Source organism: Eumetopias jubatus, unplaced genomic scaffold (genome assembly GCF_037043125.1).
Source record: "Eumetopias jubatus isolate StellerSeaLion01/CBP00866 unplaced genomic scaffold, mEumJub1_p1.0 scaffold_2, whole genome shotgun sequence".
In the NCBI taxonomy this organism is placed as follows: Eukaryota; Metazoa; Chordata; class Mammalia; order Carnivora; family Otariidae; genus Eumetopias; species Eumetopias jubatus.
The window spans coordinates 147957406-147976143 of NW_028274808.1; the positions used below are offsets into that span (position 1 = coordinate 147957406).

General features: G+C 36.3%; 1 protein-coding gene across 1 annotated transcript in view; it reads left to right on the forward strand.

The window, feature by feature from the left end:
- Positions 1 to 18738, forward strand: part of TMPRSS11D (transmembrane serine protease 11D) — a 36365-nt gene that overhangs the window by 3045 nt on the left and 14582 nt on the right. The window contains exons 3-6 of the mRNA XM_088021343.1: positions 1761 to 1901; positions 3803 to 3921; positions 12390 to 12457; positions 17829 to 17986. Coding sequence (XP_087877469.1) covers positions 1761 to 1901; positions 3803 to 3921; positions 12390 to 12457; positions 17829 to 17986 — 486 coding nt within the window. The remainder of the gene's footprint in view (positions 1 to 1760; positions 1902 to 3802; positions 3922 to 12389; positions 12458 to 17828; positions 17987 to 18738) is intronic.

An 18738-nucleotide genomic window follows, 5' to 3' on the forward strand; every position in this document is an offset into this window, starting at 1 on the left:
TCACAAATGCCAAACACCATGCATTTGTGATTGCATGTCATAGGCACAGTGACCACATAAGGTAACACGTGAGTAAATTGAGTCTCAAAAATCAGCAAATGTCAAAGTGCCAATTTCCTCCAATTTGACGTTTACCGCAGTAGTGGTTTCCAAATGTTGGATTCTGGACCAGTGTCAGTGAAAGTCAGTTTTGACCAGTATAGCAAAATGAACAAAGAAGAGCAATGTAGTAAAAAGATATAAAGCTAAAGATACGTCATTCATTTTTTGTTAGCCTGAGACAATCCTTCCTACTTCTAGCCTCTTAAATGCCCCTTCATTAAATGATAATGTTTGAGCATGGTCAATTTTTGTATGATTAATGTGTTTATTCAACAAAATTGAAAGTTGGCAAGTCTCGGTCTGCCTCCAACAATCTCTTGATATGTTACTGGTCCCAGAACCACAGAAAACGATGTGCACATGGTACACTGCAAAATACATACCAGGAAGTGCCCCTCTATGAGTCTCTGAGTTGTGGAGAACCCAAACAACATCAGGCAGCCCTGCTATGAAACCTAAAGGTCTGCGAATCACTGACCCTCAGAGCATTCTCTTCACACTTGTACTAGAAGGTTGGCAAAACAAATAGGAAAAATGAGAGACTATATTCTTGCTAAATGTAAATGTTTTTCAGCTATGTTAAGGCCTTAAATCTGAAATATGCTCAGAAGTTAACACATGCAACAAATATTTATAAATATAAATATTTATGAACCACCTATTTATGGCAGGCACCCGGCAAAGTGTCTGAAACATAAGCATGCATACTGTCTTTCCCCTCCAGAGGCACACAGCCTAGGAGATAACCTATTTAACTAGAAATATATTTCCTACCATAACCTCATTGATATTCAAGACAGCCCGTGAGGCAGATATTATTAATCCCATCTGTCAGACTAGGAAAGTCTCAGATGAATGACAATATGACCTCCACGCAAACAAGGGAGAAAACAGAAATTCACACCTACCTCTTCTGGTTACCTCCCTAGTGCAAGTGTATGTGGTTGTGGGGAAGGAGGCAGTGAAGAAGACAGTACCTGGGCCATATGCCTAATAGTTACCAGATACTGTATTAGTACAAATCTATTGGCTTACACTGCAGCTGATAAATTCATGGGGGAAAAATAATAAGTCACACAAATCATCTGCTGTTGGGATAGTTCTAATTCATTTCAGGGGCTTGCTACTGTCCTGGACCTGAGCACTCAACCTCTGGTCACACCCCCAGTTTTGATAATATACGAGAATATGACAGGCAGAATATGCTACTATTCTGACTACCCCCACACCTCTCCCCACCCAGAATGACTCCTCTTCTGTACACCACTAAGGATGGTACCCAGTTAAGGGAGCTTTACAATAGTAAGTGTCCAACATAGGGTCTTGGAAAGACAACAAAACAGCACAATTAGTTGTTACTCTTGAGAACCTCGTCAACCGGCAGAAGAAGGGAAAATAATTGCAAAGCATAGGTTCGATTTACTTATTCTTCTATCAAACTACCAAAATGTCAGCATTTTTGTGCCGAAAAAAAATTGAAAGTCATTAAGGAGAATGTTGTTAGTTCAGGTTCATTTCCAGGATTATATTCTGATCAAGAATCACATTGTTTCCTATAAATAGAGCTATGTTCAGGCTGAAACACATAGGAAGGCAGAAAATGTTCAAAAGCACTAAAATAATGGCTTCTCTGAGTGAAAGGATTAGTCTTTGATTAGTCTTTTCTCTTGTTTTAAGGCCAGCACGGGTGCCATCAACCTCAAGATTCCTGAATCCATATGTAGTGTGTTTCATTGTTGTGGCAAGCGTGGTAATCTTGGCGGTTACCATAGCTCTACTCATCTACTTTTTAGCTTTTGGTAAGTACTAGGACACTAAAAGGACCACTTTTCAAACAAATGAAAAGTTTGACATTCTCTCTTTTATTACCACTTTTATTTTTTAATATAACATAATTGTATGTCTTATATATCCCTAAATATACGTCTGTGTCTATATTTTCCCTCAATCAGTACTTTTTTCTATTCTTTTTTTTTTAGCATAATAAACCCTTATTACCTAGGCAAGAATTATTCTAGCCAAAGGAAAAAATCTCTTGATTCTTTTCTGACACTAGAATTTGTCTATTTTGTGTTCTCTTTTAATATCATGATTTCCTTCTTCATATAATAACCTGATGAAATTGTAAAAGTGAAATATTCACTTTTAAAAGTGCAAAGAATTTTAAGTTTCAACATTAAAAATTTGGAAGTATTTGTTAATTCATGATCTTTCTCCTGATAAAACAGTCTTGGGAGAAAGATGAGGAGTAAAAACAAATTTTAAAAAGGATCTGTTCTTTTATTATTTCTCTTAGTATTATTATATCACAAAAATATAGGACGCATGGACAAGAAACAATATAAAGAACACATGATACCCTGCTTACTCATAAACAACATTCATTAATATCTCAGTGAACATTCTTTCAGATGCTTTCATGTGGATAAAGAAAATGTGTCAAATTCACTAGATAATATATGCTATAATCTGCTTTTTTCACTTAAAAATGCACTTTGGGATTATTTTATTTCAACTTTAATTCTGTCAAATCATTTAAATCCTACGTGTGGGGGTGTGTGTAAGTATACGGGTATGTATGGGTATAGAGAGACAGAGAGAACATAATTTATTATATGTTCTATTGTAAATAGGCAAAAATGCTTATTTATGTGAAAGTTGAAAAACTCTCAATGGCGCAATAAAATTACCAACATTAGGAAAACCAGTAATAATGAATAATCTTTTCAGCCAAGCTAATCATAAAATTGTGGCTACATTTTGCTATCAAATTACCTGGAATCAACTACCTCTAAGGTGATTACAGAGCCAAGAAACCTCAAGATTCCGATTAAATTAGTGAATTTTCACTCTTAGTGGCACTGTATCGTCCCACAAGTGGAGGAGTCTAGGTCATCCTCTGCACCATTTATGGCCCTTGAAAGACTTATTCCTCCACCACAAAGGACTATACTACCCTTCCCCCAGGATCTCTAATTCTTGCCCCTGATGGAGGTACTTCTCTGCATAAATTATGCTTACGAGTGATCAAAAGAAAGCAGGGATTTTTTCCTAAGACAGGTTAGGTTATTATGTCCATGTTCATAATGTTTCTAAGATGTGTACAGTGTGTTTTAGAAATATTTATTTTCTTCACCCAGATGAATATGTCCTCTGGCAGACATTCTTTGGTAGAAACAATTCACACTGGACAACCAATTAGTTATCTTGTTCAAAGTCTTATTTTCTAGCTTATTCTAAAAAACTAACAAGTCACTAAGTTCTTAAAATGATTATTATTTGAAACCATTCTCAAAACTATTCAGAATAGTTTTGGGATAGAATGACTTTGGGTTATTCTTTAGTGTTAAATGAATAATAGCATATTATAGACATTCATTAATACTTCTTGAATGAATAAATCTGCAATCACAGATCTCCCTAAAATATAGGAAAAATGAAAATTATGATACTTCTGAGCAGTTTAATTTCACAAATAATGCTGCTCTGATTTTCCTACATCCTTAACAATTTCAGATCTGTCAATTTTTTTAAAAACTGAAAGAAAAATAATTTTATTATAGTTACATTTATAGTAAGTTTGGGGTTTTCTTTAAGAGAAGCAATTTTTTAATTGTGTACTATAGCATCCTATAATCTTGAATAAATTAAGGTTTAAAGTACTTAGTAGTGAGTGATTCTCCTTTTCTTTGTTTTACAGATCAAAAGTCATACTTTTACCACAGCAGCTTTCAAATCCTAAATGTCAAATATAGTAATCAGTTAAACTCACCAGGTACACAGGAATATAGGACTTTGAGTGGAAGAATTGAATCTATGGTAAGTTAATATTTGTCTTTGCTCTTTATTCCATCATAAAACAAATTTGATAATAAATCTAATATTTTGTGATCTATTTGTAACTGCTAACTGTTCTGCATATTTTTCCTCCTTGAATACTGAAAGGTGTGTTTCTTTGTGCTTATTCCAAGTTAATTTGCTAGTATACTGGTTCTTCTCTACATTTTCTTAAGTCATGAGTGTAAAGTGCTAGAAGACTCTTGAGTAAATTCATATTTTATATGATTATGACTTCAAAGCCTGGAAGTCTACTGTTTGTGCAAGTTGAGCACTTACTGCTGCTCTCCCTGAGATTGCCTTTTTAAATCCTTTCCGTTTTGCCTTCTTTCCTTTTTCTTACCCAACTAAACACACAGGTAGCAGGTGTTAAATGACATGTTTGCATGTCAATAATGACATGGTTTAGACAACATCCTCCTCTGGTTCAATGATAGACATAGAAAATAAGCAAAACAAGGTCGGGCTTTCACTTGAAGAGGCCCACCAGGAACCTCACAAGTGGACCCTTTTGTATTCATTTATGACCATGGACCAGAGTCTGGCCTTTAGTCCGCTCGGTCAGAGTTGACCAGTCTCAAGGTTGCTTACTTACCTTTTTAAAGAGTCCTAAGAATATAAATTAATCCAATGTCTCTAAACCGTCAGCATGTAACAGAATCCCCTGACAGGCTTGTCAAAACACAGATTTCTGGGCCCTGATGTCAGAGTCTCTGATTCAATAGGTCTGGGCTGGGCCCAAGAATTTGCATTTCTAAGTTCCCAGGTGATGCTAATGCTAATGGTCCAAGACCACACTTTGGGAACCACTAAATTAATCTATAATGAGAGCTCTTATGGCTGGGAGACTAAATCATTGGCTCATCTAATAAATTTTTCCCCAGAGGCAAACTTTGCTAGAAGCAAAGTTATGAAACAACTGCTTAGTTTAATGGGATTAGAGGAAGGGAAGTTAGGTATATCATTTAAATGTTTAATGAGATCAGAATAAACAGCTGAATCAGTGATTTGGGAAGAGAATCTATGAGAGTTCCTATGATTTTCCTTGTTTTTGAGAACCTTGACAGTTTTGCAAAGTACTAGCCAGTCATTTTATAAAATCCCACAACTGGGCCTTTTTTGTTTGTTTGTTTTCTCTTAGAGTGGAGTTACAGGTTTTGGGGAGGGAGGAAGACCAAAGAGGAAAAGTATCATTTTCATTCCATCACATGAAGGGGGTTCATTACACTGTCAGTATGACTTAGCACTGTCAACTTGATCACCCAGCTGAAGCAGTGTTTGTCAAGTTTCTACATCGTACAGTCATTCCCTCCCTTTTCCATACCATACACTTTGGAAAAAAGACACTATGTCTAAGCCACGCATAAGGAGTAGAGGAGTGGGGAGCTATGACTTGAATATTTGAAGAATATTTAAAATTCTTCTATTTGTCTATTCTCCCCATGTATTTATTCAACCACTTGCTTGTATCAATATAGTGGTCTTTGCATTTTTAAGATTAATTTTTAGGCTGCACTCCAGAAGTGCTCCAGTTTACATTCTTACCAGCAGGACATAAGTCCACACAGGTATGCTTATTTCCCCACAGCATTAACACGCAGCATCATAAATCATTTTAATTGTTGCTAATTCAGTAGGTGGGAAGTGACATCTCAATCTTATTTTGGTTTACATTTCCTTAATTACTAAGATTTAATCTGCCTTCTTATATTAATAGGTCATTTTTATAACTTCATTTGTGAATTGCCTGATCACGACCTTACCCACTTTCTTATGGGAGCACTTGTCTATTTTATATGGATTCGAAACAAACAAACATTTGTCCTTAAACAAAAAAACAGTTGTCCTTATTAGAATATTAAAGTCTGCCTGTCATTCACATTGCATATATTTCTCTGGTAAGGTGATTTGACTGTCAATCTTGTCTATAATGTAGGGGTTTTTTAATGGTAAATATTTAATTTTTCATATAGCCAAATTATCAATCCTTTTTATGATTTCTCACTTTTGTGTCAGGTTAAAAATGGCTTTCTCCACTCTAAATACTCTTTAAAATATTCACCTTCATTTTCTTTTTATAATTTTATTATTTCAGTTTTTATAATTTTATCTTTTATTTGTCTATAATTTACTTTGCAGTAAGGTAGAGATCCAGCTTCATCCCCGAAATAGCTCAGTGGTGGTACCAAAAGAGTATGTTCAATAGTGCAGTGGATTACTATGTCATGCCACCTTTATTAGACACTAAATTCCTCCTTTTCTTTATTCCATACTCTCCTTGTCGCCACTGATTAATCTTCGCCGGTACCAGTACCAAGCTATTTAGAGTACTCTGGTTTTACAATATATTTACACATCTGGCAGAGAAAGATTTCCCTTGAAATTCTTCTGATGTATGATTTCCACACTCTCGTTTATTTATCCTTCTGTGAAAACACTATGAACATTTAAAACACTGTATGAATAATACTCTAATGCAGTGCTAATTTATGGTTTACAAGGCACTTTCTAACCCTCAGTTCACAACAGCCTCATGAATTAACAAATCATTTTCATAGATGGGTAAAGTAAAGGTTGTGAGATTAGGAAATATGTCAAACATCAGTCAACTGGAGAGTGGTAGAAGCAGCATTCAAACCAAGGGCTCCTAACTCCAAAGCCAAGGATCATAACATTTCCCAGTGGTAACATGAGTACCATCATCCTTGTCCCACAGACAACGTGTTATACTTAATGAGCAGAAGAATAGTCCCAGAACCTTCTGTTCTATTAGGCAATTCACGTCTCTTTTCTAGCTCTCAGTTTATTCATCAGTGAAATAAAATCATGGGACCAGATGATTTTTATACTACATTCTAAATCAAAAAGTCTATGATTTTGTGACTTTCAGGCATGATATTCATCCATCTGTTTTTCCTATCCTGCCCCCCTTGGCCACTTCTCTGTGTCCTTACAGGATCACCCTCCTCTACCCTGACATCCAGTGTTGAAATTCCCCGAGGCTTTGACCTCCGTCTCCATGAGCGTTACTTCAAGCAATACTTATCTAATGACTCACTTGGTCTCGAGCCCAGACTTTTCTTCTGTACTTTGGAACTTTTCACCCAACTGCCAGCTTAATATCTCTACTTGGCTGGGTTTTTTTTTTTTAATCTCAAATTTATCATGTCCCCAAATCAAACTCATGATCTCCCCACACCATAGTAGACTTCTTCCAATAATCCTGTCCCCATTAACGTCAATGTCACTGACTCAGTTTTCCAAGCCAAAAACCTAGAATTCATCTTGGATCCACTGCCCTCTATCATTCCAAACATCCAAACCAAACCAAAACCAACTCCTGTAGGTTTTATCCCCTCTGTTTCCCTCATCCCCCATTCCATTCTCTTCACACCTAACACCATGCCCTTCCAAAGCCATCACCTCTCTCTGAAGTACTAAAATAGTACAAATAATTTGCATTATTTCTTCCCTAAAATTGAATATCCATATGCAGCAAAAGAAATTATTCTCGGGGTGCCTGGATGGCATACTCAGTTAAGTGTCTGACTCTGGTTTTGGCTCAGGTCATGATCTCAGGGTCCTGAGATCAGGCACTAAATCATGCTCCACACTCAGCAAGGACTCTGCTTGAGATTCTCTCTTCTTCTCCCTTTCACCCTCCCCACTGTGTTCTCGCTCTCTCTAAAATAAATCTTTTTTAAAAAAAGAAATTAGTCTCAAATTACAGATCTGACTATATTATCCTTTTGTCTAAAACGCTTCAGTGACTTCCCATTATTTATGATAAAGACCAAATTCTTTGCACACTAACATGGTCTGGCCTTTCTCTCACCCTAGCCTCCTTGCTCTCCATGCTACAGTTGCACTAGTCTCCTTCCATTCCTGAAACGCAGCCTGTGTGTTCCCACCTTGGGACTTTGCACGCACCATTCACTTCATCTGTGAGGTTTTTTCCTTCCTCTTCAACTAGCTAACTCTGATTCTTCCTAACAGTCTCAACTTCATAAACATTTCCTCTGAGAAACCTCTCTAATCTCACTGGTTGGATCAAATTCCTCTACTATATTTCCATACTTATCAGTTATAATTTTACTCCAATGTGGATAATAACTTGATTAGTGCTTGTCTGCCACCCTTAAATGTAAGCTCCTAAATGGCAAGGACTGTTTATTTTCTCTCACCATTGTACCCCAGTGCTTGATAGAAGGGGTGTGCAGGGCAAAAGGTTCTCAAAAACTGTTGTTGAAGGAGTGACAAAAAAGAACAAGGTCATCTAGAAGTAATGAAAGCACCTGTTTGCAAAATACATGGATCAAAACTATGAGTGCATTCTGATTGAATGGGTCTTTCTAAATAAAAGACTTCAGTCAGGGTTCATACCTGGGATCAGCTGAAACTTCCCTTTGGTATCAGGGGTGATATTGCAACAAATTCTGCAAACAATTGCCACTCTTTCCAAAATATACCTAGTTATAGTCCCACAAACAAAATAGGACATAGGAAGAAAAAAAAAACAGTATCAATTTGAGATTAATCTTATCACATCAATTTATACCAGCAGGGCTTCTGGGTAAAATTCATTTCAGGCGCATCCAATCAACAAGCATTGATTGTTCCTTAATGCCTAATAAGGAATTTGGTACACACTTGACATTCAAATATTTTTTGAATGAATAAATAAATGATGCATTCTGTCTGTTGGTTCCTGTGTCAAGTCTTAGGGAGACAAAATGAAGACATCACTGCAGTCAGGAGCTCACAGTGGTCTCCAAAATGGGGTTGTGCATTCCAGGAAGGGATTCACAATAATTAATCGTGAATACTCAAATGCTCAGATATCACTCCACATGTATTTTCCCATAACGAATACTTTTCAGAAGGAACGAAGTGCTTTGTTACTATTTAATAAGGGACTTGACACTGGAACCCTTGTTTGGTTTTAAGTCAGCGGGTCCCACGCAATGTGTGCGAAATCTTGAGGGAAGAGGGGAGGGGCAGTAACACAGCAGAACTGACTAGGTTTCAGTGTATTTAACTGCTCTGAGTAGATTTCAATGATGTGCAGTTTCAACTGGATTTAAAGATTATATCATCTAGTTTTTAAAGTAAACTGAATCAATAAGGGAAACAGAAAATCATGCAAAACACAAATTTTAAAACCTGCAATTTGGAGATAACTCTAATATGCAAGGACAGTAATGAGCAAGTAAAAGAACAGTAACATAATGTCAGAACTGACACTTCCCTGCTCCTGACTAGAGCCAAATTACCAGATGAAGCAATACCTTTCTTAGAAGACACATACACACATCTACACACCCTGTCTCTTCAAGGTGTAAGTGAAAGAAATTAGCCACATTTTAAATAAAACTCATAGCATGGAGAGGAGACTGAAAACCTATGTTTAGCAATGGGTCCATCATTAGGTGTTTGGATTTTCTTCTGTTTTACTAAAAATGAGGCACGTTATCTATAAAAGTGCTTAGACATGCACACATAAAAATTGGGGGAAAGGATTATCATGTTTTGTTGATTTTGAACACACTTCTTTAAAAACATATAAAATGAAACAGATTTCATTTGGTTTGCAAAGATAATCAGTTGACATCAGGGAAGATGGAAAGTCACTTGCTGAATTTCAACAAACCTTTGCACAATGGGTGGGAGGGACTGACAACTTCATGTCATGATTTATTAAGTTCTGTCGGTGATGTGCTTTATGCATTTGAGCCACATAATTGTGTGGAAACTTCTTCAGCACTTCAAACCAAGTATTTAAATTAAACTTAGAATCATAACTTTGAGTCATTTTATCACAAAGCGTTTCAAAAATTAAAAATTCTATCCAGTAACATTAACAGTGAAAATATTATTATTAAATATAAATGGAATGAAATTCCTAAATGTTTGTTCTGTAACTCAGCCTTTTTCATTTCTAATTTTGTCAATGTTTTATAATATATATTGCTAGCAGTACAGTATTATTACATGTATGTAATTTATAAATAAATATACATGTTTTGGCTACTCATGCACAAAATGCTTCATCCATAGGAGTGCAAAATCAAAAATATTTGGAGACCACTGTGGTAACAGATCATATTGCCACATATTTTATCTTTTTCTTGAAAACTGAGCTTTCCAGATCTTCTGGTTAAACAGAAAAGAAAGTGGTAACTGGAGGGTGGTTGAAATCACAAAAACAACATTATTTCTATTATTCAGCTCACAAATAATATGAACAGAACTATCGCTACCAAGGAAGAAGACACTGAAAATAAGGTGCTTTGTTTTCACGGTTAGCTAATAAGATCTTTTCTCTCTGAGGATGAAAATGTGTGATAATTACAAATATTCTATATATAATTTTACCCTTTAATGACTGGTCTACTAACACATTCAATGATTCATTTTGTTGGAATTTAAAAAATTCACATCTCACTTCAATTCTTCTTAACGATGAATATTACTGAGGTATGAGGATTCTAGTCTATACTAGAATACTGAGATAGTATTGTTACCCTCAATCAGGAGGGAAATATAAAAACTTCTCTTTTTTCATTGTTTACTTGATTTTTGTCCAAGGTAATGAAAGGGTCAATAGCGCCGATGACAAAATCAAATGAGTGTGAAAATTAACTTGTTTGACCCTTTGAACAGTGATAATTTTGAAGAAAGGGAAAAGGCCAAAAGGTTGACTGTAAACCTCACTAAAAGTAGATGCATAGTCTTTGGGAGTTGCAGTAGTCGACTGTATACAGATAATTTTTTTAATACACTTCTGACTATACTATTATAGATGGAAAAACTGAGAGGAAGAAAGGTTACAAGGCTCATTCAAGTTCTCATAGCAAGCTAACTTATCTCTCTGTTCGTCAACTTCCCTTTCCACTATCCTATTGGAATTCTCTACAATCATCTGCTCACTGATTTTCCACCCAACATTTGATAAGTTCTAATGAGAGGGCCAATAACATTCCACTCTGGCAGATATGGAATCTTATCCATGGGGCTCTTCTTGTACCCTTGTATCTTGATATCAACCAATAATCAGTTTGCTTTCTTTATGTTGCTTATTATCCTAGTCTTCACTAAAGTTTTCCACATAGAAAAAATGTCATAATTCAGGTGGATTTTTTTACTTTGGTCCAGTCTAGCCTGTGCCAGTATAATGCCAAACCATGAATTAAAATATAATCACAGGAAATATTTATCCAAATTTTAGCAATTCCTTCAGCTTTAGGTCATTTCCTTTTACTTCTGTTAAAATTAAGTTAAATTATTTTATTAAAATACTTCCTATAATATACTATATTAAGAAGCATATTAAAATCCATCCTTCTTTGTAGTTAACTGGAATATAGTTCACCAAATGACAGCAACTTTTAATTCTGGATCATAGAATTTGAGTTTTTTTTTTTTTTTGCTTTCTTCTTAACACTTACTAATATTTCCTAAATTTTTAAAAAAGGAACATGAACTATTTCCATAAAACCAATAGTCTCATTATTCTTTAAAATATTCAAAGCCTCTCTGAAGAGAAAGAAAATTATCATTTCGTCAAACAACTGATTGGTCTGATACCAACCTAAGGGAACGGCTATTTTAAGAGATACGACGTGGTATAAAAGAGATTGCATAAACGTTACAGTCTCAAGAAAGATTGGTTTCAAATCCTGGCTTAATATAACATTCAGCACACTACTTAATTTCCATGTCCACATCTCCGTTACTGCTGCCTCACGGTACAAGCCAGTGGCATCCACTCCTGCATTAGGAAACCTCGGTACCTCTGACTGACCCTGCATCGTGGGAGAACCACTGCAGTCACAGAAAAACCCCTAGTTCACTGTGAAGCTGAGCTTTATAACTCAAGAACACTATCCTTGTTGGGACTGAAAAATGATTCGGGGAGACACTTAAGGTTAGGTCAGGAAATTACCAACTGATGTTAAAAATAACCTCGGATGCTTAGATATTAGTCATAATTAATGGGGGAAAAACTGCCCTTTGCCTCTTTTCCCCCTTTTCATCACTCAATTTAATCTGGTGTTACCCACTCAAAAACAGTGGTTGAGGAATCACCCAAACGTAAGTTGTATCATGGACTCCCCTAGTGTTGGCTGGGCACCGGCCCCAAACCCCTTGGGAATGGCCACCAAATCACACTGAGTAAAACATCTAATGTTGAGATGACTTCTAGTGAAGACGCATCCTGTCCATTGTCATCTTTGTATCATAGATGAAGAAATAGGCCCTGCATCAGAAGGCTGTATCACCGGCCCAAATCAATCTCGTGTGTTCTGAGGTGGAGTTGAACTGAACTGAACTGAAAACTCCAGTCCCTATTCCTCATTAACTTAGGTTCTGTGTTGCAAGGTTGGGAGCAAGAAGGGAGGGGTAGAACAACTGGAACTGCAAAGAGATTTTCTCCTTTCTTTCTACAGATCACTAAAACTTTCAAAGAATCAAATTTAAGAAATCAGTTCATCAGAGCTCATGTTGTCAAACTGAGGTGAGTGGAACTCTGTAAAAAATATATAAGCTTAGATGCACTTTGGCCCTTGACTTTTGTTCACAGCATGGATAATGAATGAGGCACTCACACAATTTGTCACAATATTATGAAAGAAGTATCCTGGGCAGCTTAAAAAACAATGCCGAAACAAAAACAAAACATGCCACATATGATCTATTTACTAATGTAAATAAATATATCACTTCAATTCTTGGTAGGAAAGAAAGAAAGTTTAAAGAGAGTCAGGTGAAGGTATGGTAATAAAGGCATCCAACTGTATAAATCCAGTGGATCCCATTCACAGTCCAGCATATGTAAACAGTGCCTCTGGAGGTGTGCAGTGTTGTGGTCCTGGGCATATTCAACCAAGATCAGAACGCTATGATCAACATCAAGCTTTTTGGTTTGTATCTGCCTGGAATGCTCTAATATAAAGGATGCTGTGGCCAAATCCAGGCATGTCTGGCATGAATTAATAATAACGGGAGTAACAGTATGCATTCTAGTTACTTGACAGTCCTGCCTTAGTTGAATGTGTGCCTATCTGTGTGATGTGATGAGACAGGCCCTCCCAACTAAAACACTAATCCTACCACAAATGCTCCAAATGCTCACATTACCCAATCCTTCGAATAATAAGCAAAAGGGGGGTATTTCTCAAATACCACCACCACAAGAAAACTAGTATTTCTTATTTTCCGAAGAATCAGTAAGTCCCAGGAGCATGAACATCTGGTCAGATTAATTTTGTTAAGAAATGAGAGGAGTAGGAAGAATCCGTGGGAAGAATATTTACCAAAATGAATTTCAGTCAGTTCAGTGCACATTCCCCTTAGCATTTTCCTGTAAAAATCTCTGTATTAGCCACTAGCTCTCAAAATCCATAGGACTGGATGAACCATCTGCATTTTCTCCCCTTTTGCTCCCTTCCCACCTACTGCTCAATCCCCTACAATCTTGTTTCTAATGCCACCACAAAACGCTAATTACCCTTGCCAAGTTCAACAATGACATCCAAGTCACAAGCTCCAAACAAACTCCCTCAGTCTTCTGTTACCTCTCAGTGGTATTTTGTGCTGTTGTATTTTCTTTTTTTTTTTTTAAAGATTTATTTATTTATTTTGAGAGAGTGAGAATGAGAGAGAGAGAGAGAGAGAGAGTACATGAGAGCGGGGAGGGTTAGAGGGAGAAGCAGACCCCTCGCTGAGCAGGGAGCCCAATGAGGGACTCGATCCCTGGACTCCAGGATCATGACCTGAGCCGAAGGCAGTTGCTTAACCAACTAGCCACCCAGGTGCCCTGTGCTGTTGTATTTTCAATCCTCCTTGAAATAGTATCATCCTGTAGTTTCTATGACCTAAACACCCTTATTTTCCTCATACCTCCCCCCTCACTCCTCTTTTCTTCTCCTGTTTTCTTCAGTAGCTCTTACACATTCTCTCCGTTCAGTGGCTTCATTGTCCCCTGTATGCTCATTATTCTCGAAGTTGTATCTCTGGGCCAGTCCACTCCTCTCATCTCTAGACATGAAAGCACACAGCCATCTACTTGATGTCATCATACACGTATCTCACAGACAACTCCACTTTACTGTGTCCGGACCTGAACCTATCATCTCTCCCCCACCAAAGCTTGCTCTTCTACCATTGCCCACCTCTATCAATGGCATCACTTTCAACCTGTCGCTCAAGAAAGAAATATGCAAGTCATCTCTAATTTCTCCTCTCCCTCAACCCACACATTCAACCATCTAATCTTTCAGTTCTGTTTCCTAAATATCTCTAAGATCCATAACTTTTCTTCAAATAGTGCCCTCAACCATTTCTCTCCTGGACTATGAACAGTTTCCCGAATGAGTCTCCTTTCCTCCAGTCTTGCCCCACTCACTCTACACAGCAGCCAGAAAGACTTTTTTAAAACAAAATTCTAAACATATTATTCCCCTAGTTAAAATCCATCTATTGGCCACTCATTACCCTTGCAATATGCCAAATATTATATATAAATATATGCATATCAAAGGTACATGTATTCTTGGGCGCCTGGGTGGCTCAGTTGGTTAAGCGACTGCCTTCGGCTCAGGTCACGATCCTGGAGTCCTGGGATCGAGTCCCACATCGGGCTCCCTGCTCAGCGGGGAGTCTGCTTCTCTCTCTGACCCTCTTCCCTCTCGTGCTCTCTATCTCTCATTCTCTCTCTCTAATAAATAAATAAAATCTTTTAAAAAAAGGTACATGTATTCTTGATATATGTATAATGTGTGTATATATGTATGTGCATATACATGTACATATACATACATACATATAGCCACATATATGGGTGTGTCTTTATAGATATATATACTTGTATATCTATAAAGAGAGAGAGAGAGGGAGGGAGAGAGAGACATTTTTATACACATATATATAACAAAGTTCATCCAACTGTCCTTTATCTGACTTCCTCTTGCCATCTCCACCTCTGGGCTTATCTTTCACTACCCTCCACCTAGACTAGTCTCAGTCCCACTAGACTTCTCTCAGTTCTTTACTATCCTGAACCTCACGAGGGGTTTTCAATATTTTATTTTCAATATTTACAGATCCTTATAGGTTAGACATTTTTCCTAAAACAGAAAGACAGCTAGTTATATTTTCCAATGCATTCTGATCATCTTTGCTTTATTTTAGTGATTATCCTTAAAATTTAAATAAGGAGAGTTGGCTTAATTCACGACCCTTCTTTCAAATAATATAAGGAACTTGGAACTCTTGTTCATGTTATTATAAATGATGTTTTAGTTCCACCCTATTTGTAATGACTCCAAATTAGTCATTGTAATGATAGATTACCAGTTTGCCATTTTCTTTGTTCCTTATTTCTTACCATACCCTAACCCTCCTGGGTTCAATCCCCTTCTTACTGAAGTACTTCCTTTATAAATTTTCACAACAGTCCATGAGCTATAAAGTATCTTTTTTGTTTTGCTTTGATCTAAAGAATGTCCTATTTTATCTTCATTCTTGAATAATACTTTAGTGTGGATATGAAATTCTAAATTAATAGCTATTGTCTCTCAGCAATTTGAAGATACAATTATATACTGCCTTCTTTGTTGCTATTAAGAAATTGTCCTTCAGTCAAATGTTCTTTGGTAACTAATCTCTTCTGCATTGTTTGGAAATCTTCCATTTGTCTTTGGAGTTCAGTCTTTTTAATGATGTATTTGCATGCGGGGGGCGTTTCTTTTATTTAGTATGCCTCAGACTCTTGTGATCTAAGGCTTCATGTCTTCATCAGTTCTGGATAATTCTCATTATCTCTTGTAATATTGCTGCTCCTTTATTTTTTGGTGCTCTTCTTTCGTTTTGCATTAGGTAAACATTGAACCTTCTCTAGATCTGTTTCATCTCTTTATCTGTGTTACATTTTGTGTGATTTCTTTATTTTTACCTTTCAGTTAACTAATTTCTCTTCAGCTTTGTCTGATATTTTGCGTAACCCATCCATTGAGTTTTCAATTTGATTAAAAATTATGACTATGTTTTCCTGTCTGCAAGCTCTATCTTGTGAACCTGTCTGATCTGTTTTGATAATGTCCTATACTTTTCTCATATTTATGATTCCCCCTTTTATGTTGTTAGTCATTTCAAATAAAGTTACCTATCTGTTAATTTGATTATGTGACATTTTTGAGGATGCTGTCCTCATTCTGCTGATTCTAGCTCATGATACATTGTTTGCCACTGGAACTGTATGCTTACCTTTAATCCCACTTCATAAGTAGGATACTTATGCAGCCTGGATTTCACATTCAATTTACAGAGCATTTGCTTCCATCAGACACTCTAGAAGGATCAGCAGCACATGGACCTTTTTTTTTTTCCATTAATTTCTTAAAGTTTCTGGAACCATGCAGGTGGTAGTAATGCAAATCCAAAACTTTCATGTAGCTAGACTCATGATCGTGAATTATCAGGACAGTCTTCTTTTTTCTGTCTAGACCTGGAACCCTGAGACACATAAACTTCTTTATTTTTTTTTTTTTATGACATGATGAGCACATTTTTTTTCTTTCCAATCCATGCTTTCACTGAGGGTTTAGTTCTTTGAGAATCCTGGTCTTATTTAGAAACCTCATGTTCATCTCCCTAATTAGCACTAGCCCAAAGCCTCCCCTCCAGTATCCATGTAAATGCTACAACGCAAGCCTGTTGGATATTCTAGAGCTTACTGCATAATATTCATGTTCTTTATTTTTGGTCTTCCAAGATTTCCCTTACTTTAAAGTGGGTTTAGCTTTGCATTTCAAATGAAATTTATTATATTTTATCAAGTGTTTCTGGTTATTTTATATGGAGAATTTTTTTTAATTATTTAGACTTTCATGTTGCTAGAAATGGAAGCTATAATTATTTCTTCAGTGTCTGCTCCTCTATCTAAACTGCAAAATCCATGAGAATGGCAAGTGTGAATCTTGGTCACTGTTAATTTCTGAAACTAAGAACAGTGCCTAGCATAAGAAGGTAGCTATTGAACATTTGTGAAGTAAATATTAAATTAATATCTGGGATGAATATTATGGCGGAGCTGAGAATTGAGAGGAAGAGGCCTAGAATGAATATGAGAGACAAATTTCTCTGCTGCACACTTTCAGAAAAGAAGATGGCCCATGTTAGTGGATGAAATGACTTACATGGTAATTCACACGTAAGGAAGTAGAAATTATATCGATTTTTGACCATTGCAGCCTTTAGTCAAATTATTACGGTTCATTGTGGAGAATACCTGTGGCTAACTGATACATGGATAAATTTTAACATAGGACCTTGTAGCCACATTAATGCGTTTAGGTACTAGAAAATTAACCCGAGCCTTTAATTCACATAAATTTAAAACGTCTTCTCCTTATAGATTTGTTTAATGAGGTAAGGGATTTTTTTTTAAGATTTTTGTGGTCTAATAATAGCTAATACTTACAGTGCCCTTACTGTATGCTGTGTACTCTTCCCAAAAGTTTTGCATGTATTAATTCACATAATCTTCATAACAACCCATTTTAATGTGAGGAGACTTTAATACAGAAAGACTAAGAAACAAATAACTTACCAAAGCCAAACAGTACATGGCAGAGCTGATATTCAAACTCTGGCATCCTGACTTCAAAGCCAGCTATACTGAATGGTAGATACAGTGTACCATGATTCGAAATCAAATATTTGTGGAATAGCATTGTGATATATCATTAAGTGCAAACACTGTTATGTGAGTCTGTTCTAAAGTTAAATTCCCCAAGTGAATTTTTTAATGTTTAATCAATAAGAGCATATAAACAGAATAGCATAAAACTGTAATTATTTATTTTTAATATATTTATGGCTTTCAGGCAAGAAGGTAATGGTGTGATAGCAGATGTTGTCATGAAATTTAAATTCACTAGAAATAACAATGGAGCATCAATGAAAAGCAGAATTGAGTCTGTTTTACACCAAACGCTGAGTAACTCTGGAAACTTGGAAATAAACCCGTCAACTGAGATAACATGCAAGTACCATTATTTTTTTTTACCATTTTATCCAAATATATCAACTTAACTAGTTATAATTCATGTTTTAATGTAATGAGATTGACTTTTCTTTCCTTGGAATTAAACTTTATGAAAACAATATGCTATAAAGGTAGACATAATGCATAGTTCTCTAATATAAAACATTCTAACGTTTAAAAAATCATTTAGCATTCATATAGTAAATTTTATTAGCTAAAAATTCTTTCATTAATTTTCCCTCTCAACACTCCTTATGAGAGATGTTGTTGTCAGGTATTCAATCTGTAAGTATGTTATAGAAATGGCAAATAGCGGGCGCCTGGGTGGCTCAGTTGGTTAAGCGACTGCCTTCGGCTCAGGTCATGATCCTGGAGGCCCCGGGATCGAGTCCCACATCGGGCTCCCTGCTCAGCAGGGAGTCTGCTTCTCCCTCTGACCCTCTTCCCTCTCATGCTCTCTCTCATTCTCTCTCTCTCAAATAAATAAATAAATAAATCTTTAAAAAAAAAAAGAAATGGCAAATAGCTGCTCAAGGTCAGAGAACAATTTAATTAACACTCCACCTCACCCAGAACACAGCATGCAATTGGAAGTTATCTGATAAATACTTGTAGAATAAAAGAGAAAATTAGAAGATTTAGCAACATCCCTAACTCCTCTCTGAAAATATCTGTACCTCCGCCTGTCTTGAATCTATTTCCATTTTTTTCCATGAATATTGCTACCACTCTGGTCCAAGCCAACATCA